This window comes from Castor canadensis, chromosome 8 (assembly GCF_047511655.1).
Source record: "Castor canadensis chromosome 8, mCasCan1.hap1v2, whole genome shotgun sequence".
Lineage (NCBI taxonomy): Eukaryota > Metazoa > Chordata > Mammalia > Rodentia > Castoridae > Castor > Castor canadensis.
This window is the reverse complement of record NC_133393.1, coordinates 16,804,497-16,828,154: the sequence shown is the minus strand read 5'-3', so window position 1 is coordinate 16,828,154 and position 23,658 is coordinate 16,804,497. Positions and strand designations below refer to the sequence as shown.

General features: G+C 37.5%; 1 protein-coding gene across 2 annotated transcripts in view; it reads right to left on the bottom strand.

The window, feature by feature from the left end:
- Kif6 (kinesin family member 6) overlaps positions 1-23,658 on the bottom strand; it is a 359,724-nt gene that overhangs the window by 249,373 nt on the left and 86,693 nt on the right. For both annotated transcript variants that reach the window (XM_074082264.1, XM_074082263.1), the window contains exon 6: positions 5,960-6,089. In XM_074082264.1, coding sequence (XP_073938365.1) covers positions 5,960-6,089 — 130 coding nt within the window. The remainder of the gene's footprint in view (positions 1-5,959; positions 6,090-23,658) is intronic.

The window sequence follows — 23,658 nt, the reverse complement described above, 5'->3', positions numbered from 1 at the left end:
CGCAGAGAAACTAAAGCAGATACCTTAAAAGCAACTGAGGCCAATAGGAAAAGGGGAACAGGAACTAGAGAAAAGGTTAGATCAAAAAGAATTAACCTAGAAGGTAACACCCATGCACAGGAAATCAATGTGAGTTAACTCCCTGTATAGCTATCCTTATCTCAACCAGCAAAAACCCTTGTTCCTTCCTATTATTGCTTATACTCTCTCTACAACAAAATTAGAAATAAGGGCAAAATAGTTTCTGCTGGGTATTGAGGGAGTAGGGGGGAGAGGGAGGGGGTGGAGTGGGTGGTAAGGGAGGGGGTGGGGGAAGTGGGGTGAAATGACCCAAGCCTTGAATGCATATATGAATAATAAAAGAAAAAAAAAAGAGAATGCTATTTGGATTGAATATGATTAGGGCCAAATGTATTTTTTCCTGCTGTGTATTGTCCTTTTCCTAGGCTCACAAATCTTATAATAAATTTGCTAATTATATACAACTAATATATATTTCAAACAAAAATTTGGGAAATGTGTTAGTTTCCCTCTATTGGTCCAATAAAATATAATTTTGGACCATTAGTTGCAACCAAAATCCTCTTCTTGTCTACATAAAATCATGAAAGGAAAGCAGGGCTTTGGCAAGATGTTTACAAACACAGTCATACAGTAAGATTGCTCTTTCCTTCCTGCTCTCTGCTCATGTCTTTAGACAACAGGTCCAACAGCAGGTGTTCCCACAACTCAGGTATAAACCTGCTCACCCCCACCTACACCCAGTCTCCCAATGTCTTTGACATCTACCAGGTCATACAACTCACTCCAAAAGTCTGATAATGAGTAAAGACTGACATCTTACAGAACATATCAATACTATTCAGATTAATCTAGCACATTTTATCTCAAGCAAAGAATTCAGTCTAAAGACCTTAATAGCTTAATAGTTCTTGGGAAAATAATTTCTATGTCCATAAACTTTGTTGGTAGGGTATTTATTTAAAAAACAACCTTTTTCAAAAAGTCTGGAGTTCACAATTTTTGTCTTAAAGGTGAAGTCACCTATGATGTCCTCTATATTCATCAACAGACACAGTTGCTACTGGACCAAGCCAGATATGCTTGCTGAGCAGTATGCCAGTTGTTAAAATGACAAGTTTTGCAAAAGAGAGTTTATTCATGAGGTGGACAAACATGGACACAGAAGACCATGGCCCAAACCCACCTCCCCGAGGATAGGGTTTGAGCTACTAATGTGATAAAGATGCAGGGGGAGGGGCGTTAGGATGCAGGGAAAGGTGACTGGAGGTAAAGCAATGAGTGGTCTGTATGTGTCTAATCAATCTTCATAGCTCTTCACGGGACTCATGGTCAGAAAACAGCAGCAGTGGTGTGATATGAGGGGGGAGTTTTCTGGCCCAGATGTAAAAATGGTCATCTACCTGCACAGATGGTTTTAAGAAAAGTGACCTAAAGGCCATGAAAAGTAACCTAGCCAGCCATTATCATTATGACCCACATGTGAGAAGAAATGTTAACTACCGAGAGCTAATAGTATATTAGTATATTAGTAGGAGACTAATAGTATATTACTGAGCTAGGTGACTTCCAAAGTTGGTGATTTTAAAAGTCAACTAAAAACAAGTGTGGCATATTAAGTCAAAAGGGCTCATTAAGGTTTTCCCCTTGGTTTCAGTGTTCCATAATATCACTTTCAGTTTTGAGCCAAAGACTGTGGCTTTATCACCTGAAATCACCAGTTCTTCTTTTCCCATCAATTCAACACAACAACTAATTTCTGACTGACCACCTACTAGTTGCCAGGTGCTGAAAGAATATAGTGGAATAAGACAAAAGCCTTATTTTTAAATGATTGCCATTTAGTCTTTCCAAATGTCACTTAGTTCTCACTATACCCCTAGAAAGTAGGTATTATTATTACAATTCTCCTGATTAGAAAATGTGGTTCAGACTGGTTAAGTGACTTGTTCAAGGACATACATTTGGAAATAGGCAGAGGCAGAAGTACAAAAGCAGGTCTCCAAAGCTCATGCTCTTCAGCACTACCTGGCAGGGATGGCAGTGATGGCGAAGAAGCCAGAGAAGGCACCAAAAATGGGTGAAGGAAGTCAGTTGATGGTTCACTCAGGGAAGGCAGAAAGTAGGCCATCTACTGATGGGATCATGGACTTCCCAATGTCAGCACAGTGTTCTTTCCTGGCAGAGTTCTCCTTTAGGCAGTGTCACAGCAAATGTTGTACAGTAGATACACATTGCATGTTATTACTCCTGGATCCACTAAGGTCACCCACTACCAACTGTGTAAGAAATTATGTACTAGGCCATTTGGACACTGTGTTAGTTTGCTAGGACTTCTATAATATAGTACTGTAAAGTGGGTGGCTGAAACAACTGAAATTTGTGATCACTCAGTTCTGAAAGCTAGAAATCTAAAATCAAGGGCTGGGCAGGGTTGGTTACTTCTGAGGGTGCTGAGGGAAGGTTTTGCTCCAGCCTCTTTCCTTGGCTTGTAGGTAACTGTCTTCATGCCCACATGGTGCTCTCCCTCTATGTGTACTGTCTCTGAAGTTCCTCTCAAGAATACCAGTCTTGGATTAGGGCATACCTTAATGACCTTGTTTCAACCTGATTACCTCTGTAAAGACCACTTTCCAATAAGGTCTGAAGTCCTGGGGGTTAGGATTTCAACAAATGAATTTGGGGGTGGCACAATTAAACTATAACAGATATTACTGTGAAGCTTTGGTAGGAAAGATCCCAGACACTATTCTCTTTTCCATACTGGTTATGAGAAGATGTCCATGTTAGTCTAACTTTGAACAGTGTTATGACTCCTTAAAATAAATATTTAAATGGTGCCTTTATCAACGGAGGCTACTTCTAGAGGGAGGAGTCAAAATGAACCCTGATTTTGTTCTTTTAACATAGTGTTTCTTCAAGATTCAGATAAAATCTCTACATTCCATAGAACTCTGAGAAGATCCATTCCTGACTACAAAAAACAAAGTGATAAGAATTTGAAATGATGGATATGTTAAGTAGCTTTATTTAATTATTCCATATGGTATTCATGAGTCATCACATCATTTTGAACCCCATAAATATATTCAACTATAATCTGTTAGTTTAAAATAAATAAATAAAAAGATCCATTCCAACCTAATAATGACCAGCCCCTTTTCCATGTCCTTGGCCAAAATAGGGACCATGGGTTTGATGGCTGGGGATCAAATTTCAATATAAAACAATGAAACACTTGCTAATAATTAGAATTATTCCTCTCTGGTCCCTTACATTACTAAGCATAATATAAAAAGTTGAAAACTAAATAAAAAGATCGATTTGATTATATTTAAAAAAATGAAAGAATAAAACTAAAAAAAATTGTATAGAATGAGAAAACACTTGTTAAATACATGACAAAACCAAGAAGCTATTACCATTAGTGCTGATTCACTCAATTGTTTAGTGCATGGCTAGTGCAGATCAGGCTCATTTGTAGGTGCAGTGGATACATGGAGAGGAAGACAAAGTTCCAGGCCTGGAGAACACATTAACCAGACCTACCCGAGCACTCCAGAGGAAAGCAAATAGAAGGCACGAATAAAAGTAGAAGTGCAAAATCTGAGCAATATTAAAGAATTTGATAATCAAAAATGCAAATTAAAACCGGATTTTCATTTTCTTTTTTTTTCCTTTTGAATTTTAATTTTATGGTATTGACGAGAGAACACATAATTCTCACATAATTCTCTGGAAGTGGGTTTCATCTAGCTTTCTTAATGCTAAAGACCAAACTGCTCCCAATTTAGCCAGCGTATATTCAAATGCATACCTCTGGACTCCAGGGTAGACATTTTGAACCCATCCACCAGAAATTCCACCCAAGAAAAGGTCTCTTAACTATCACAGGGAATTTGAAAGCACATTATCCTGGACTGTCTCTTGATACAGACTGTTCTAGTCTGGGGTGGAAGAGGCTTTTGAGGTAGGGACAAATGTACATAAATGGTCCTACCTATACAACTGTCTGTCCTGACAATCAAATACAGAATGTCTTAGTCAATTAGATTTGATTAATTGGGAGAACTAGTTCAAGTGTAAGACACAAAATGACCAAGTCATACTGGCTACTGATGGGCTTTGAGGTGGGGTCATATACAGTTCAGCATCTACAATATTTATACTCTTTGGCCCAGCAATCCAACTTTTAAAAAAAGTTACCCTAAGGACATAATCAGGTTTTATTCAAAACATTGCTAGCATTGCAGAAATTATTTAAGAGTTTTGAATAAGAGGAGGATGAGGCTACTCTTAATAACTTTTCCTTAAAATGCTGGCCACTGGTAAAGAGCACGAAAGGAAAGTGCACTCCACTTTGTGTCCCACATATTCAGACTTTGTTTTGCAAATGTTTTCTGGTTACCATGGTAACCTCTGGATTTCTCTGTGTAAATGGGGAATTGGGAATCTTTTACTTTTTTAAATGATTAGTGTGTTCTTTTTATCCTGGTAGCTCCATCGCTGACAAATTACATTCTGACAGCTAGGTTGTAATCCAAAACATGCTTTTTTAGAGACTGTGAATAATAAGGAATTTCCAGGGGTTGACAGGTACTCTCCATTTGTAGTTTTATGTACCTGTATTTGCTTTCATTGAAGTTGGGAGATAAACAGAAGTGTTAAATACTTGGATTACTTTTGAAATAATTCAGAAATATATCCTCACCTAAAATATTTGACCTATGCCAAGTTGTTTATTGCACTCATGGTACAAGGAAAGGATATAAACTTCTGAATCAGTTGGACCTGGAGCTGAGGCCTGAGTCTGCCACTCCCTGGCTGTGTGAGCTTGGACAAGAAGCCTTAACTCTATGGGCCTCAGTTTCCACTGACAGAGGAAGAATCAGAAATCACACACACAGTGTCTAAGCTGCCAAGTCTATTGAGTAGGCTCTCAATATAGCATGTCAGCTCCCACTACCAAATAAAAAATAAAATCAGGCACAGAAACATCCAAAACCTGTCAGGCTTGGTTTAAAAAAAAAAAATCAAACTTCACACAGGAACAATGAATAAACTCAACAAAATTAATGCATAACCAGCATTACTAAGATTGGACTTCTTCATGTTTCAGGTTTTTTTTTTTTGTGGTACTATTATTAGAAACATTCATGAGTAACAGGAAAAAGACTTGGACTTTTTAAGGCGGAAAACATGACAGGTAGGTCTCACAAAGGAAGTTCCTCAAAACTATACTAAACAGTCTGAAAACACTGTAGTCAGCTAAATGTGAAGTGTAACTCTGAAACAGGAAATAGCCAACCCTTGAGGCTATTGGAGGTCCACAGCCCACTGAGGACTCAGGAATTAGTGAGCAGGGTCTAGGCCTCTTCTGTCCTGGGGATGAGACACCTCTGGAGGAAGGTGAGTGTCCAGGCAGGGACAGGTTCCTCCACTTATCTTCCAGTTGCATTTATAATTCCTACCTCTTCTCTTTCTCACAGAGGCCCGCCTGTATTCTATATTATTAAACTATGTCTAGAGAACCACACACACGAAACACAATTTGGTGGGGGCGTGTTAAGTCATTCATCATTATATGCCCTAGTTCTTAATCTGCCTTTATTCCTTAACTTTTTTTTTGCTGTACTGGGGTTTGAACTCAGGGCCTCATGCTTGTCAGGCATGTTCTCTACCACTTGAGCCATTCTCAAGATAGGATCTTGAGAACTGTTTGCCGGGGCTGGTTTCAAACCTTGAACCTCCTGATCTCTGCCTCTCCAGTAGGCAAGATTACAGGTGGGAGCCACAAGTGCCTCCTGAGTGCTGGGATCATAGGCATGCACTATGACCCCAACCCTGGATAAGATCATTTTTAAGATTTTTACTGCCTCTAAAATTCTATTATGTCTCATGGTATTGTAGACATAGCTCACAGAGAAGATTTTATTACCTCTGCAATCATTCTGTTGGTGTCTCCTAAGAAGAGCAAATTCAGAGCTTCTTCCTCTGTTGTTGCCTGATGGAGTGACAGGTTTTTCAGGTGAATGTTCTGATCAGTGTCCTCCAATATTGTCACTTTCCTAGGGAAATGGGAGGCACGAAAACAAGGTACTTTGAGAATGAAAAGAATTTGAAGTCTTTCCTATAGGCTTAGTTTTTTAAAAAAACTGAACAGTAAGATGTCTTGAACTTATAAAACTGAATAATGCACAAGATACCAGATAGCACTGGCTAGCATCAAACACTCACATTCCCTTGACAATATTATCAAACAGCCTGCAGGGTGAAAAATATATTATGAGTTTCTGATTTAAAGTCACCAGGCATTGCAATCATCTGGTCATCAAATCATCTTAAAATGCATACTCTTAACTAAATTAAAAATGCAAGTGGAAGCTGAGTGCCAGTGTCTCACACCTGTAATCCAAGCTACTTGGGAGGTTGAGATCAGGAGGATTATGCTTTGAGGCCAGCCCAGGCAAATAATTGGAAAGACCCCATCTCCAAAATAAGCAGAGCAAAATGGACTGGAGGTGTGGCTCATCTCACATCTGCTTTGCAAGTGTGAAGCCTTGACTTCAAACTCCAGTCCCACCAAAAAAGGAAGGAAGGAAGGAAGGAAGGAAGGAAGGAAGGAAGGAAGGAAGGAAATGCAAGTGGATAATTTTCTATCTACATATCAGGAAACTGGATGGTACTGGTTTTTGTCATAATTCAGTTTCTCACATTACTAACACATTAATATTTTTGTTCAGTTTCTTATAGGACATTCCAAAGCTTATCAATTTAAACATGATGAAAATCAGGGCATCTGTATCCCTCTGGGAGTTATTCTCTTGTATAGTTTTCTTATCAATGTGAGCAAAAATTTCTCAAGAAGTCTTATAATAAAGATTTAGCTTGCCTTTATTTTTATGTCTGTCAGATCTGTTTCTTGATCCTTTTTCCTCTACAACATTCCTTTTCCTTCCATTACATCCTACAGTCAGAGTCTTAGATCTGGAATCACACTCATCTATTACAACTAGTTTAATGAACATCCTGGTGCCAACACCATTTCCTCCCAGGTGAATCCTAACCCTGTTTCCAGAGTCAGCTTGTTAATAATCTCCTCATAGCCCTTTCAGGACTTTCTGCAACAGAACAAAATTTGGCTAACATCCTCAAATTCTGCTTCAAAGGCCTACAGATTCCAGCCATGAAGTTAGTAGACTTTCCTTTTGCCTCTTGAGTCTTGACCTCTTAATTTTCTAAAGAGTTGTTATAGAAAGGAAAGTTCTTCTTCACAGGTATTGACAAAGAGCATCTCTTGCTTAACATGCCTGGAGCTAATAATGATAAGCAAAGGCCAGCATTGTCTAGCATGACTTCTCCTTTAAAAGAAAACCAAATGGACACGTGTCAGTTCCTACTTATAAAAACTTATTTAGAATACCTTCAAAATGAAGATTTTTCATATACCATATGTTTTTTCATCCTTCTGTTTTATAAGGAACTTATCTAGCCTTTCATATGTAATTTGTGGGTACTTAAAATACCAATTGTAGCAAGAAAATGTAGCTCTACCAGCACATCTGTGATCAATATGTCACTAATAATGTGCTCCTTTGCTGAATTTTGGACTTCTTTTTGTGTCCTTCAACAATACCCACAAAGATGGAAAAATGATCTCTTCCCTTAATGAAAACAAGTACAATTTATTTATTTTTAAATAAGACTTGTAAGTGAGCTTATTAAAAATGCTTAAGAGTTCAAAAATGCTTGGAAAAAGAAGGCATTTTTAATTGAAGTAGATGAGTTGTGTTCTATTTTTAGGAATCTCCTTTATTTCTTAAAATTAATTTCTACTCTAATCCTTCTAAAGTGGCTCAAAAAGATTTGGCTAAATTAAACCCCCACGGGTATAGAAGTCAGAATTCTTCCTAAATCCACAGATTCTGGGGATCTGAATCTTTCATCTGGAAAGGTGGAAGAAGTAATATTGAAAGATAAAGACATGAAAAAAATGATGACATGGTACATTAAAAGTGACAAAAGAAGGGGGCTGGTGGAGTGGCTCAAGTGATAAGAGCACCTGCCTAGCAAGCATGAGACCCTGAGTTCAACCCCACTACTGCCAAATTAAAAAAAAAAGTTACAGAAGAAGAGAGCTATCTTTTTCAGAATGAGGTCATGAATTCTCCAACTCTGGAGCAAAGTCACCTATAACACATGTCATAATACTGACAGACACAATGCTAGTCTTGCGCAAGTTCCGAACAGAGAAGGGCTCAGTGGGAGAAAAGGGGCAGAAGGAACCAACCTCAGCCCTAACCTAGCCTTAACCCTTGCCCTAACAAAAGAGGCTGGTGCTTACACTCATTGGGCACCAAATGTAGCAAATATGAGAGGCATCTGCACTGTCCCAATTAATAACAGTTTTTCTCAAAGGACACTACCTATAGAACTTTGAAACATACACACACTCACAGCACTGGTGCCAGGTCCCACCCTGAGGGTTACTGATTTGGTTTGTCAGAGATACTGTCTGGGTATCAGATTTTGTAAAGACTTCAGGTGATTCTGGTTTGTGGCCAAGGTTGAGAGTCATTGACTTCATCCTTCATAACCTTTGAAGGTTAACACACAGGGAGGAGATTTCTGGTACTTCTTCTTCTTCTTTTTTTTTTTTTTTTGTCTTTACTTTCCACACAGTTCCACCTCATATCCAAAGGAGAAAGTTACTAATATTACAGGTAGTAGTCAAAGACACTGACAAGGTACAGCTAAGCATAAGAAGGTAACTGTGAGAGAAACATAGTATCACAGTTTTACAAGTGTGAATTGTAAAATGCTTGTCCTTTAGTAGGAAGTTTCTTTCTCACTGGCTGCTGGGTAAACCAAGCTGTACAACAGTAACTAATACTCTGCTAGGGACTAAGGATCTAACTAAACAGTCACAGGGTTTATATCATTGCTAAATCAAAAAAAGGTTTGTGATAGGAAGAACCTCTTGCCATTACACTGAAATAGAAAATGCAGAAAATGATCAAGTATGGGTGGTAAGCATGCTCACTTATTAGACAACCCCACTGGGTTACTGATTTAGGATTATATATATGTAGAATAATTATAAACATAAGGTAGAAAGTGCTTGCTAATGTCACCGAGGGCATTTGGCTAACCTACGTTTCCTTTTGCGTTCATGGCCCTTGATCTCCAATATAGCCACCTCAGAAATATTATTCCTACACATTTACATCCAGGTGTTTGTCCAGCTTTGTCACTTTGATCAAAATACAATTCTCACATGCTCTCAGCTTTTCTTCCTGGACCTTTCAACTCTCTTTTGTTATTCAACTGTATGCATTTCTCTGAATTTTCTGATACCATGTTTCCCTTACTATTATTATTATTATTATTATATTTTTGTCTATGGAGGTTTTGAAAAGTACATAAAGGGGTAAGCTGATGTTCAAACTAGTTTGGCTTCTTTCCTATGTCTTTCTCTGCTGAGCATCTTTTGTGGGCACCCTGTAGAAGGTCCTATCTCTAGCATTCTTCTGCAATCTTTGAGGGACAACCCACTTTCTCCAATCAGTCTCTCTTGCCAATTCTTCACAAATTCTTTCCTGGTTTCTGCCCGATCCCTTGGGTACCTGGCTTTGGACTTTCCTGCCCTGCCTGCTCTCATTGGCAATTTACTTTGCATGAAATCTTGCAGCCACCCTCACACTTTGCTCTAGAAGCTCAGCCTTAGCCATACCCTGGATAGTACCTCTTGCCTAGGAGGGCTTATTGGGGAATGAGAGTGTTCTAAACTCTATTACCAGTGAAATAGTTTTTCAAAGTTGGAGGAAGTAAGAAACGCCAGTCAAAGTTTCTAGTCAAGTTGCTTCCTTCCCTGTCTCTTTCTTTCCCTCTCTTTCTTGTACATCAGTAACTATTTCCTGAGTTTTTTAGTCTACCACTTGGTTCTGACTATAACTTTTTTGGGCTTGAAAGAGAGCTTTATTAGAGTTTCTTAAATAAACATCCTACTTCCAAGATGGAAACCCACCAAACTATTTGATTCTTTTTGAATGGGCCCATGAATAGTTTTCCCAACAAAATGTCTCTAAAATGTTTAGATTTCAAGCAAAAAGTCACTGATAGCCCTAACTTGGATACCTAAGTGGAAAAGTTCTGCTAAGTATACCCAGCCTGCTTAATGATGGGGAAGAAACAAGCTTTGTGTTTTCTCTGTAAACAGAAAATCTTTTCCATTTGGCTACATAGTAGGAATTTGTAGGCTGTTTTTAACTTACTGGAAGACATATAAAGAACAATAGCCAAGCTTTTGCTCTCAATTAATGGAAGCCATCAATGAAAAAAACCTTCCCCACCCTACACCATACCTCCACAACATTCTAACACCTCAACTTGCTGAACAGGAACTTTCCAGGATTCTTGCAATCAGTATGACTTCTTATTTTCATGTTATAGACAAGTGCTGCTGTGGAGATTCTTTTTTTTTTTTTTTTTCAACTTACAAATGTCCCATTGGTCTTGCAGGGTACACCACACAATAGCACAATGTTCAAGGGTTGCCATTTACATCTTGGTTTTGCATATTTATTATGACAAGTGTCTATCAGAGAGATGTAAAGAGTGCTCTAAAAAGACCATTATGTTGCAGAAATCTTCCCACAGATGGCAGAGGAGCCTTTTAATAAGTCACATAAAGATGCCATACAGACTAGAGGTTAGCCTGTCTAAACACCTTGACTGACAGCAGTATCAGTAGTAGGCAGGCTTCAGGAAAATGGGAGGGGTGCCCCGGCTCACCTAAATAATTGGATATGTTTCACATGTTGTAAGGTCAGTCCTACCAGTTTCATTTTAATAAAGAGAATATTCCCTAGTTCAACAGTTCTTAACCTCCCTTTTCCGCCTACCTCAACACACATCTCAGACGCTCTCTATGGTGAATATTTGAGGAAACAGATGTAAATTTTAGAAGTATATAGAGGGATCCTTCTTTGCACTTCAAAGGCAGATTTTCTTTAGACTGGTTCAAAATCTTCTAAAAGGTTTCCTCTGTTATAAAGTACAAATTGTTGAAATATGTCAGGTGAGAAAAGTTTATGATTTTGCAGAATGTGAGTCAGTGTTGACCTTGACAAAATGGGCTGACAGTAATGGACATTTTCTCTATTTAACCTAAAGTATAATATTTTGAAAACTCTTTCTCGTAGCTTGAAAAATCTGTCTTTTCTGTTTTGTTTTGTCTCCAACTGTATGTTTTCTGCTGATAATGAAGAATATAGCTGATCATGTGACACTGTAGAACTTCAGTTATTTAGAAGAATCTACTAAAAACATCAGGTTCTAGCTTTTCAAAAAGCGAGGTATCATACACTAACAAATAAAATACTCTATCAGAAAAGAACAAGTTCAGATTCATAGCTGCAAAATATTCTGAGTGATTCTTGTGATGGGTTCTTGTTTCATTATCTATACCAGTTGCTTTTATTTCAAACTGATAATTATTCCCATGTAAGTATTATCCTTATTAAACTTCCAACTAACCTACATTGATAAATTATAAGATTATTAGACTGAAAATTTAAAAGTTTGATTTCCCAAAGAACTCAACCAAATGTTCTAAGGTTACCCTGCTACCATATGCCTGCCATTTCCCATAGGCTGGCAACCTGTGTGTGACTGATTCTGGGTCTGGATAAAAGCAAAACTGAAAAGGGCAATGGATTAGGTGGTTCAGTGTAAGGTGTTCAATAGACTCGAGAAAGCCTGGTGGAGCCTCTTCACACTCTCCAGGAACTATTTCTGCTATGCTGGGCTTCAGCACGCTATGGAAACAGCCATCACCTAAAGAATTCAAGATAGAGCTGAAAACTGGAGCCAAGTGAAAGCACTCTGTAAGCAGCATTGACAGAACTAGACCAGGCCCAACTAATGTGTAAAGCACACAGGTGACTATGCTTATTTGTTTATGAGTCACTGTTATTTAATGATTTCACTAAGACTTAGCCTGTATATGAAACATTCTTTTATTTATATTTTTTCAAAATTATTGCCAAATATGATAAATTTTGACTTGCTCATAACCTGATGAGATCACTTTCCTTATATTAATCTAATGAAACTTCTCCATTCCCAAACAATATGACTTGGCAACATACAAATGCCTTCCAAATCTAATTTATCTAGTGATGGCTTGCCATCTATTTACCAGTTGCATACAGGACACCACCATTTATGTGACTATTTTTAGCACTGAAAACACTTGCCATTCTCCTGCTTACCTTTTGCTAATTTCTAATACTATTCAGCCATGTCGTGTTCCTTTCTTTGCTCTGGGTCTACAATAATCTGTCACTTAATGAAATGCCTTATTTGGCTCAATTCCATAAGGTAATTATTGAGCCAAACATTAAATGTATCTTCTTCTGAACTACCAACTTTTTTCTGTCCCCTACCAGCATTCATCCCAGGGCTGTATCTCTTATGCAACATCCCCTGACCTTTTGTTTCTCTATTTTTTTTCTGAGATAAGAATCTCACCATCTTTGCCTGGGCTGGTCTCAAACTTTACATCTTCCTGTCTCTACCTCTCCAGTATTGGGATTACAGTCATGCCCACCAACTTTTTTTTCAGAGAGAATATTTTCTTCACATTTTCACTAATACTTGGTTTCTTGTTCAAAGTCATAGAATCACAAATTAAGTGCTCAAGTTTTCCACATTTGGGAAAGTTGTAGGAATAGCTAAATCTAGAGGCAATGGATTTGTAACTCTGTAAAGTCACAGCATTTCCTGTCAGGTAAATAGCTTTATAGACCTCTTAGTTTATGTTATTGCCTTTTACAAGCTCTGAATTTTTATTGCATTTTACAAGTTCTTGTGAAAAGTTTAAAAATTTATAAAAGTAGAAAGAATTATGAAAGCAGAGTCTTATCACTAGGACAATGGCAACATGTTAACATATTGCCTTAAATAATTCTCTTACATTCATATTGCAGATCTGTGGTAAAATTGTAAAGGTATGCATGTTACTGTATCCTTTAATCTACTCTTAACCCTATAACATGAACATTTCTCCATGTTATCATATATTTTTGCAAACATTTAAAAATAGTTATACAATATTCTAGGGTTGGGATATATTAAATAAATTATTTAGTTATTTTCTTATCACAGAATAGTCATGTTGTTTTCAACTCAAGGTTGTTCTAGTAATACTGCAAACTAAACATGTGTTCCTGCAGCTATCTCAATACTTAGTCCTTTCCCTTAGCACTGACTTCAGGGAGTAGCATTTCTGGATCAAAAATTATGAATAGCTCTTGTCATGCCTGTGCTGAGAGGCCGACAGCACAATCCCCTGTGGAGGACTGGACAAACCTGAGGTGAGAGCTGTGTTAGCACTAAGTCTGACACATTAGAAACCCTGGCTGCATCTCAGTCTTCTCTGTGAACCGAGGACAATATTACCTTATACATTGGATTGCTGTGAAGAGGTAATGCACGAAAACCCCTCACTCATCTTCATGCCCCAGGTCTAGAAGGACGCCTAGTTTATGTTTGGTATGCAATAATAGGTTGGATGAATGAATGAATGAGCTTAATAGAATACGTGACTCATAATAATTCAACAAAGGTTAGCTGCCTTGGGTGTGGGTAGTAAACTACCTTCTGAAAATCTACTCATTTGTATGCCTACTGTATGAAACTGTTTTGTTGCTATCTTAACACTGATAATTAAATTTTAAAACTTTGCTAATTTGTTAGGTTATAATGTTCTGTTGTAATTTACATTCTTTGGATGGTTAATGAGATTGAGTAATCGACATGGATTTTTGCTCCACACAACTAATTGTGGCTCACAGTACAAGTTGCCTGTATGGGATTTATCCTCCCCCTTTCCATAGCTATTAGTCTCCAATTTTGTTCAGAAAATTATGTAAAAATACTAGCCTTCTCCCATCTCTCTTGGAACTACACCAGCCATGAACATAACTCTAGTTAGTGACAAGAACTTGAAAGTCGTTAAATGGAACTTCTGGCACAGACAATTAAAGGAGCAGACTCATTCCATTGGTGCCTTTTCCATTGCAGAAATGTGAGTGTGATGCTGGAGGTGGGCAACTGCTGTAAAGGAGGACTAAAGCCACCTGCCAAGATGGCTGAAGAAAGTGACAGGAAGAAGCCCTGATGACATCGTGGGGTTTCCATCATAGCCCTGGTAGTGTCTTTCTGGAATCCTCATTGTCGGGGGTGGAAGTAAGGAGGGGAAGGGATGGGATCTTTGGTTAAGCCATTCTAAATTGAGCTGCTATTACATTAAGGTGATAGATAATTCACTAACAAAAAACTCTAGTACCACGGACAGAATAAATCTTCCCTCTACCTGCATCAAACAATTACATGGTATAAGACATGATTTTGGTTTATCTGTTCTCTTTTCTTCATCTGCCTAATTTTGGAGTGGTCCAATACTGTTTCATCATTACAGTTTTTACCAAATTTGAATATATGGTATCATTAGTTTTCTCTTATTTCTCTGCTTGTTCTTCTTGGTTATTTATCCTTTCAGATAAATTAAAAAATCTTTTCTATGTTTTTTAAGTCTTTCACATTTTGTTTGGAGTTGTATCAAACCCATATATTAACATGGGAATGCCTCTTCAAGGTATTCACACTTCTCATTCTGAACCAGAATGAGTAGCTCTCTGTTTATTTTTCAAGTCTTTTACTTCCCACAGAAAAATATACTATTCTCCTCACAAAGTTGTGAACATTTCATGAGCATTTCACCTTCTTTTGTGATTGTTAAAAGATACATTTAGCTATTATTTTTTTCTAACTGAGTTCTCTCTAGGACTTACTTCTTAAATTGAGGTGCATAAATACTGAAAGATCATAGGTGGCCAGTCAGCCTGAAAAGCATCAGACTTATCTCTGGTTCACAATAACTATCATTTCATAAAATGTATTCAACTATCCTAGAGATTAATTTTAAAACACAAGGTCACAATAAACATGGATGTGCAGGTACTATTCACAATAGCCAAGTTATGGAAACAGCCAAGATGCCCCAGCACTGACGAATGGATTAAGAAAATGTGGTATCTATACACAATGGAATTTTATGCAGCCATGAAGAAGAACGAAATGTTATCATTCGCTGGTAAATGGATGGAATTGGAGAACATCATTCTGAGTGAGGTTAGCCTGGCTCAAAAGACCAAAAATCGTATGTTCTCCCTCATATGTGGACATTAGATCAAGGGCAAACACAACAAGGGGATTGGACTATGAGCACATGATAAAAACGAGAGCACACAAGGGAGGGGTGAGGATAGGTAAGACACCTAAAAAACTAGCTAGCATTTGTTGCCCTTAATGCAGAGAAACTAAAGCAGATACCTTAAAGCAACTGAGGCCAATAGGAAAAGGGGACCAGGAACTAGAGAAAAGGTTAGATCAAAAAGAATTAACCTAGAAGGTAACACCCACGCACAGGAAATCAATGTGAGTCAATGCCCTGTATAGCTATCCTTATCTCAACCAGCAAAACCCCTTGTTCCTTCCTATTATTGCTTATACTCTCTCTACAACAAAATTAGAGATAAGGGCAAAATAGTTTCTGCTGGGTATTGAGGGGGAGAGTGGGAGGGGGTGGAGTGGGTGGTAAGGGAGGGGGTGGGGGCAGGGGGGAGAAATGAACCAAGCCTTGTATGCACATATGAATAATAAAAGAAAAATGAAAAAAAAAAAAAACACAAGGTCAATTAAAATTAGCTGTTGAAGCCCATGCAGGTTAATAGCCATGAACATGTCAGAACAGGGAGTTTTGATCTATGACTTGTGACCTTCATCACCTGGTCCAGATGACCCCTCTTCATGTCTCTTGCCTAGAGTGCAATTTAAAGGTTCTTACCCACATGTCCTCTCTCAGCACCACTCCCACTTTGGCAGCACTGTCAGCTCCTGGCTCTTCAGAACTTTGGTCTTGGCATATATCAATAAAATTTGGAAATCACCGAGGGTATAGGAAACCGAGACACTGATATGGAAGGGGACTGGCATGACAGTTTCCTGGTATCAGAAAATTTTTGTCTGATGTCGGTTCCTTTCAAGAGACTACTGCAGCTCTAAATCATGTGTATACCTTTTTTAAAAAATGCATTTATATGCAGTAACTGGACAGCCCAGAGCAGCTATGTTTTATAAAAGTATCTTTAAATGTTTTCTGTATATGTTGCATGTTCCAACCAAACAGCAAGTCAGTTGAAGATAAGAATGCAGTTTAAATTATTTTAAATGCCTCAACATTGCTAATTGAGGTTCATGAAGTATTATACATAGTTGGTACATGTGATACTGATACTCTCAAAAAGGTCGTAATGAGTTTTCTTCTCTATCAGTTGAGCTGTAACAGATGTTTTCTCAAATCCTGTATATATATTATTCTAAAGGACAAATAAAATGACCAAATTTAGAAATTATGGAAAACTCTTTTAGGTTTCTTATTGGTTTGCTTTATATAGTCGAAACTGAGAACTGATTATGAAAAATGATGTACTGTCAGAATAAATCAATTCATAGAGTCATTATGAAGACTAACTGGATAATAAGTCAAAGAAAAACAAATTCATAATAATGTATAATTTGGAAAGTGTATTTTACCTCTTAATTGAAGAAAGACTATTTTCATTTATTTATATACAAGGCATGAGGAAAATGGAACTGACTGAGGTGACCAAGTTTTTCCGGTCATTAAGTAATCTCATGTGACTAAAACCACTAAATACCACATAGTCTTACATTCCAGATATATAAGTAAAAATATTACAGCTGCTTCTTCCTGTTCTTTCACATGGCACTTAATAGGCAATGGTTGGTGAAAGCCAACACTTTTGTTATGGACCAAATATTTGCATTTCCCTCAAATTCTTGTGTTGAAGCCATAACCTCCATTGTGATGCTATTTGGAGTTGGGCCTTTTAGAAGTAATTAGATTTAGATGAAGTCATGATGGTAGAGCTTCATGCCCTCATAATAATAAGAAGATGAAAGTACTCTGTCTCCACCATGTGAGGACACAGTGAGAAGGCAGCCATTGCAAGCCAGGAAGAGGGCCCTCACAAGACACTGAATCTGCCAGTACCTTGACCTTGAACTTGCCAGGCACCAGAACTGTGAGAAATACAGGTCTGTTGTTTAAGACATCCAGTCTATGGTATTTTGTGTGGTAGTTCAAGATGACTAAGATAACCTCCTGTCTAAGTCATTTCTGGTAATGAGAACTATCTCTTTCAAATCAAAGTCAGTTTCCCCTTGTTATTACCCTTGCTGGCCAGGCTTTGGGTGGAAGTGTGACATTTTCAGGTTAAAAGGGCTCTCTATTCCCTCTTCCGGTCATTCACAAGAAACATAGCCCCCAGTCAATCCAAGACGAGCATGTAGTGTGACTTACTGTCACTGGCCACTCATACCATCCTGTAGGAATGAAAGCACCCTCAACTACTCAAAAATTTTCCTGTTAGATATGTCAGTAGGTGACTCAATAGAAGAAAGGACTGGAGTTTTAGCTTTGGGATCTGTGTTTATAAGCCCAGGAGTCTCCTCAAAGGCCTAAAGAAGAGAAAGATAACACAAATGAAAACTGAAATGTAAAAAGTAGCAATAAGAAGTGAAGGATGCATTCTTCATCCAAATTTAAAGCACTAAATTAAAATTTCTTTTTTAAAATCTGGTATTGGGAGTTGAACTCAGGGCTTTATGCTTACGAGGCATATGCTTGCTGTTATTTTTCAGACAGGATTTCACACTTTTTGCCCAGCTGGCCGGAGACCATGATCCTCCTACCTTAGCCTCCTGAGTAGCTGGGAGTAGCGCCCTCATGTCCAATACTAAATTTAAGAAATTTTAAACACATAATGTGTGCGTCAAACAAGGCAGGATTGAGACTGATGCAAAAGTGGTCCAAGGGTAAGCAGAAGGATTGGTTTAGCAAAGGACAAAATTCCCAAGACCAGAGGAGAGTAGGTGGCAGCGAAGGTGGGAAGCAGAAATCTTTGGGAATTCAACTCTGGTAATTTCCATATTCATCTGAGCCAGACACCAATGTCTCATACCTGTAATCCTAGCTACTTGGGAGGCAAAGATTAGGAGGACTATGGTTCCAGGCCTGGGAAGAGTCTGACAGATCCCATCTCAATGGAAAACAACTGGGGGTGTTGGTACATACTTCACATCTTGGTGATTGGTTCCTCTACCCATTTGCTCTATCTGAATTGGAGACAATTACTGGCTTTGAAGAGAACTGGAGCAAGAAGTACTAAGCTAAAGAAGTGGACATTTGGTACAATTACTGTGTGGAATGGGAGAGAAAGCCCTGGGCACACGAAGATACTGTTATCAGGCTGAGGGCCCAGCAGAGGTTGAAGACTACAACATAGCAGAGGTTTTTCCACTTTATTTGAACCCCCAGGTTGAAATCAGTATCCTTTCTTGGGCCCCTATAATCCGGGTCATCTTATCACCGAGGAGATAACATTGAAATGATCAGTTTCTGAGTCTGTTCTACAAGAATAGAGGTCATTGAGATCAGGAGCAGGTACTCTCAGGGCTTTGCAGAGCGCCTGACACACAACAGGCAGAGCTGATTTGGACTCAAAGCTTTGGCTGACCCTAAGTAACTCGAATGGCTCCAGAGTCCTGAAGAAGCCTAGAAACCAGTCTGCTCAGAGTTCCAGTGGAATGCCAGGATATCACATGGACCTTCAGAGAAGTTCTACTAGCACCACCTGCTCTGTTGTTTGATGAACCAGCATTGATAGCCTGGTGGTAGCTCTTATCAGACATGAAATCTTGAGGAAGTGTCACATAATCTATGTGAAACTCAGTTTGGTTATTCATCAAACATGGGTTATAATATATTATAATGTATTATAATATATAATACATGTTATATAATATAACAACCTTTTGTTGTTGTTGTTGTGTTTTTGCTTTGTTGTTGCTGGGTGGGAGTACATTGTGGCATTTACAAAAGTTCTCACAATATATCAAATCTATCATACTTGAATTCACCTCCTCCACCATTCTCCTTTATCTCCCCCTCCCCCATTCCTGAAATAATTTCAACAGATACCATTTTTGGTTTACACACGTGTACATAGTACTTGCACCATATTCACCCTCCTTCACCCTTTCCCTATCTCCTCCCCTCTACCACTAAAAATACCTACTACCTTAAACAAGATAGTGTATAGATGGTACCTAGCACGAGAACTGGCACACAATAAGTGCTCAATAATTACTGGTTCACTGTTCTCCTTGGGGAGATTTTTATAATATCTCTAAATAGAAATTTTCCCTAGATGGAGGAAGGATGGGATTATAACAGACCTCAAGCATTAGAATTACCTTAGAGGCTTATCCAAACACATGAATTTTCTGGGTTTTGTGTGTTTAGACATTATCCCAGGTGAGTTTTATGCATAGTTAATTTCAAGACACTGCATTATAGTAAATCCCAATTTTGCCCTTCTTTTTTTTTACTCTACTGTCACCCAAATGGCCTTAATAGCTTCCCACAGTGCTCTAACTCCTGCCCATCTCATTCCAGTCCAATACACTGCTGACTGATTTTTCTTCCAAAAGAGCTGTACCAATCATGCAATGAGTGTCCTTGAATAAAAATAACTAAGGGCTATAAATTGCCCTCCAAATCCTTGTCTACTCCCTTATGGGGAGAAAGATCTATGAACTCTCACAGAACAAGCTCCATGTATTTCAACTTCCCTATATTTGGTTCCATACAAATGCCATAGTGTACTGCCCTAAGTCCTACCCCTTCACTCAAGGACAATTTCATGTGCCATCTTCTCAATGAATCTTTTCCTGATTCTTGCACTCATGTGAATTCTGTCTCTCTTGGACCCTTAACATTCTTCATACCTTCTTTAAGTTTTTCATATTCTACCTTGTGTAGTTTTATCCTAGTGTTAGCTACTCTGTTAGTCCCGGGAAAGCAGAGACTATGTTAATAACTTTGGTACCTAGCATATGTGGAGAACAGAGTTGGGCCCCAGCAAATGTTTGCTGAATATACAAATTAATCATTTAACTAGACTGTAAGCCAGGAGGACATTAATCTTTTCTGTGACTCCTGCAACACTTAGCACTGCTTTCTAGTACCTAACATTTACATATTAGAAACTTAACATCTGGCAGCTTTGGATGATAAATTATTGAAACAAAACCAAAAACACCCCAAAACTAGAAAAGCCAAGATTTCAATAATGGATACTAGAGTTCACTGATTCTTTTGGAGTAAGAGCTACAACAAGCACTGGAATCTTAAGTGGAATGTGCTTCCCTATTTAGGAATACTAACATTATACTAAAGTAAGGTAGCTATTTTCCCTACAGCTAAGACCAATAGTTATACTGTTTTGCTTCATGAAGCATACTTAGATCCTAACTATATTCCCTTTATAGCATGTGACATAAGGTGGCTTAAAAAGTGGAAGTTCTATTTTTATTTTAAATTACTAAATATAGAATAGATTTAATAACACATGTATTTATACATATGTATTCATATGTCTATATAGATAAGTATCTAATCACTTTTAAAATTAAACTATTTTAAGACAATTACAGATTCATATACAGATTTGGGAAATAAGGCAGAGAAATCCCATGGATTCATTGCCCAGTTTTCCCCGATGATAACATCTTACAACAGGAGATTAGAACATCACAAAGAGGACAATGGCATCAAGATTTCCCATGACATTGTCCTCATGTGTGTGTTGTGCCTTTAGTACCATGAACTTTATTCTTTGAGTAGCTTGGTGTGTCCACAGTCACAGCGAAGGCAGCCTATAACCCAAGGATCCTGGTGTTGCTCTTGTATAAGAATTTCTGCCCCGATCTTGCCAACTCGTGTCTTCTACTTGTCTGTTCTCCCTTTCTATTGTCTTGTTACTTAAAAAATATTATATAAATGGAATTATACAGCATATAACGGTTTGGAGGTTGGCTTTTATCATTCAATAAAATTTCCTGGAGATTCATCCAAGTTCTTGATTCTATGAATAGTTCAAAGAATCTTTTTGTTGTTCTTTTATTAACTAAAGTCTATAGTTTGTATTAGGGTTCACTATTTGAGGTGTAAATTCTATGGGTTTTGACCAAGCATAGTGTCATGTATCCACCAAGACAGTGTCATATAGAATACTTCTACCACTCCCATCATTCCCTGTGCATCACCTATTTATTGCTCTACCCTTCCCCTTCAGACTCTGACTGTGATGATCATATTACTGTCTCTACAGTTTTGCCTTTTCTGGAATGTCCAGGATACATTTAGTATATAGACTTTCTTATTGCCTTTTTCATTTATCAATATGCCTTTAAGTTTCTATGTCTTTTGTGGATTTCTTTTAATCACCAAATAATATTCCACTGTATGGATATACTTTAGTTCATTTATTCATTCACCTATTGAGTTCACCTTTCACTCCTTGGAAATTATGATAAGACTGCCAAATGCATTTGTGTGGAGGTTTAAAACTTATTGGAATAAGTATTTAGGAGCATGATTGCAAGTGGCTATGTGGTAAGAGAATGTTTAGTTTCGAGGGAAACTTCCAATTTGTCTGCCAAAGTGGCCGTACTATTTTGCATTCCCACCAGCAATCAGCAATGAGTGACAACTCCTGTTGTTCTATATTCTCATCAGCATTTGTTATTGTCAGTGTTTTGAATTTTACCATCCTTACAGGTATGTAGGGGTGCCTCACTGTCATTTTAACTTGTCATTCTCCAATGACAGACTGTGTTGAGATTCTTTATATTTACTTGCCATCTGTACGTTGTCTTTAATGAGGGCAATGTCTGCTGAAATCCATTTTTTAAATTGGATTGTTTGTGTTCTCATTGATGAGTTTCAAGAGTTCTTTGCATATTTGGGATGCAAATTATTTATCAGATATGAGTTTGGTAGTTATTTTCTTTCAGTATTTTACTTGGCTTTTCATTCTCTTAACAGTGTCTTCACAAAACAGAAAAATTTAATTTTAATAAAGTTCAACTTGTCAATTTGTTTCTTTCATGAATGGTGCTTTTGGTGTTACATCTAAAAACTCATTGCCTACCCCAAGGTCACCTATATTTTCTTCCATACAACTTATATTTTTCTATTGGACATTTAGGTCTAGACTTATTTCAAGTTAATTTTTGTAAAGCTTTAAGGTCTGTGTCTACATTCATGCATTTTTTTCACATGTGCATGTCCAACTGTTCTAATATCATTTGTAGAAAATACCATCTCTTTCCATTGAATTGGCATCACTCCTTTGTCAAAGACCAGCTGAATATTTTGTATGGGTCTAATTCTGAGCTCTCTAGTGCTTCATTGATGCATTTGTCAGTCCTTTTGCCAATCACACTGACTTAAGTATTGTACCTCCATAGTATGTCCTGAAGTTGGAAAGTCTCTGTCCTTTAACTTTATTCTTTTTCTTCTGTATTCTGCTGGAATTTTGGGTATTTTGCCTTTCCATGTAAAGTTTATAATTAAGTTCTTGATGGTCACAAAATTCCTTAGTAGACATTTTATTAGAATTGAATTGATCCATACTTTGTCTACAAATTAAGTTATAAACACCTGACATCTTACCTGTAGCCTCTAGCTTTTTATTAAGCATAACGTTCCTCTCCCTCTAGTCCTCGTTTGCTGATAGTATCATAATACGATGCAAATAGATGTTGGATTTTGTCTAGTGTTTTTTTCTTTTGTATCTATTGATATGATTATACGTTTTTTCCTCTTTAGTATATTGGTCAATGGATTGCATTAATTGGTTTTTGAATATTGAACCAATCTTGCATACATGTAATAAATCCCAGTTGTCTATAGTATATAATTCTTTAAATATTTGATTTGATTTGATTTACTAACACTTTATTGAGAATTTCTGCATCTGTGTTCATAATAGAACTATAAAGGGCTATACTTTTCTTTTCTTGAAATGTGTTTTTCTGTTTGGAATTTGGATATTGCTAGCCTCACTGAATGAGTTAGAAAGTGTTCCCTCTGCTTCTTTTTTCCAGAAGATTTTGTAAATTCTTTGGAATGTTCTGTGTAGATAATCATATTATTTTTCACATAAGGATGGTTTTATTTCTTCCATTCCAACATGTATGCCTTTTATTTCTAGTTCTTATTTTATTGCAATGGGTAATATTTTCAGACTTTGTTGAGCAAGAGTGGTAAAAGTGGACATTCTTGCATTTCTCCTGATCTTTAGAGAGACAACATTCTGACTTCCACCATTACATAGCATGCTAGCTGTATGATTTTGTAGATGTTCTTTAACAAGATGATCTGATGTTCCTCTATTGGTTGAGATTTCTAAGTACTTTTTTCCTGAACTTCATATTTCTTCTTTAGCCTATGGATGTGGAGGGTTACATCAGTTTTTCAAATGTTGAACTAGCTTTGCAGTCTATATTAAGTCCCATCTGGCTGTGATGCATAATTTATTTTATACATTGTTGGATTCAACTGTCAATACTTTGTTGAGAACTTTTGAGCCTATTGTTCATGAGAGATATTAGTCTGCAGTGTTTTTGTTATTGTTG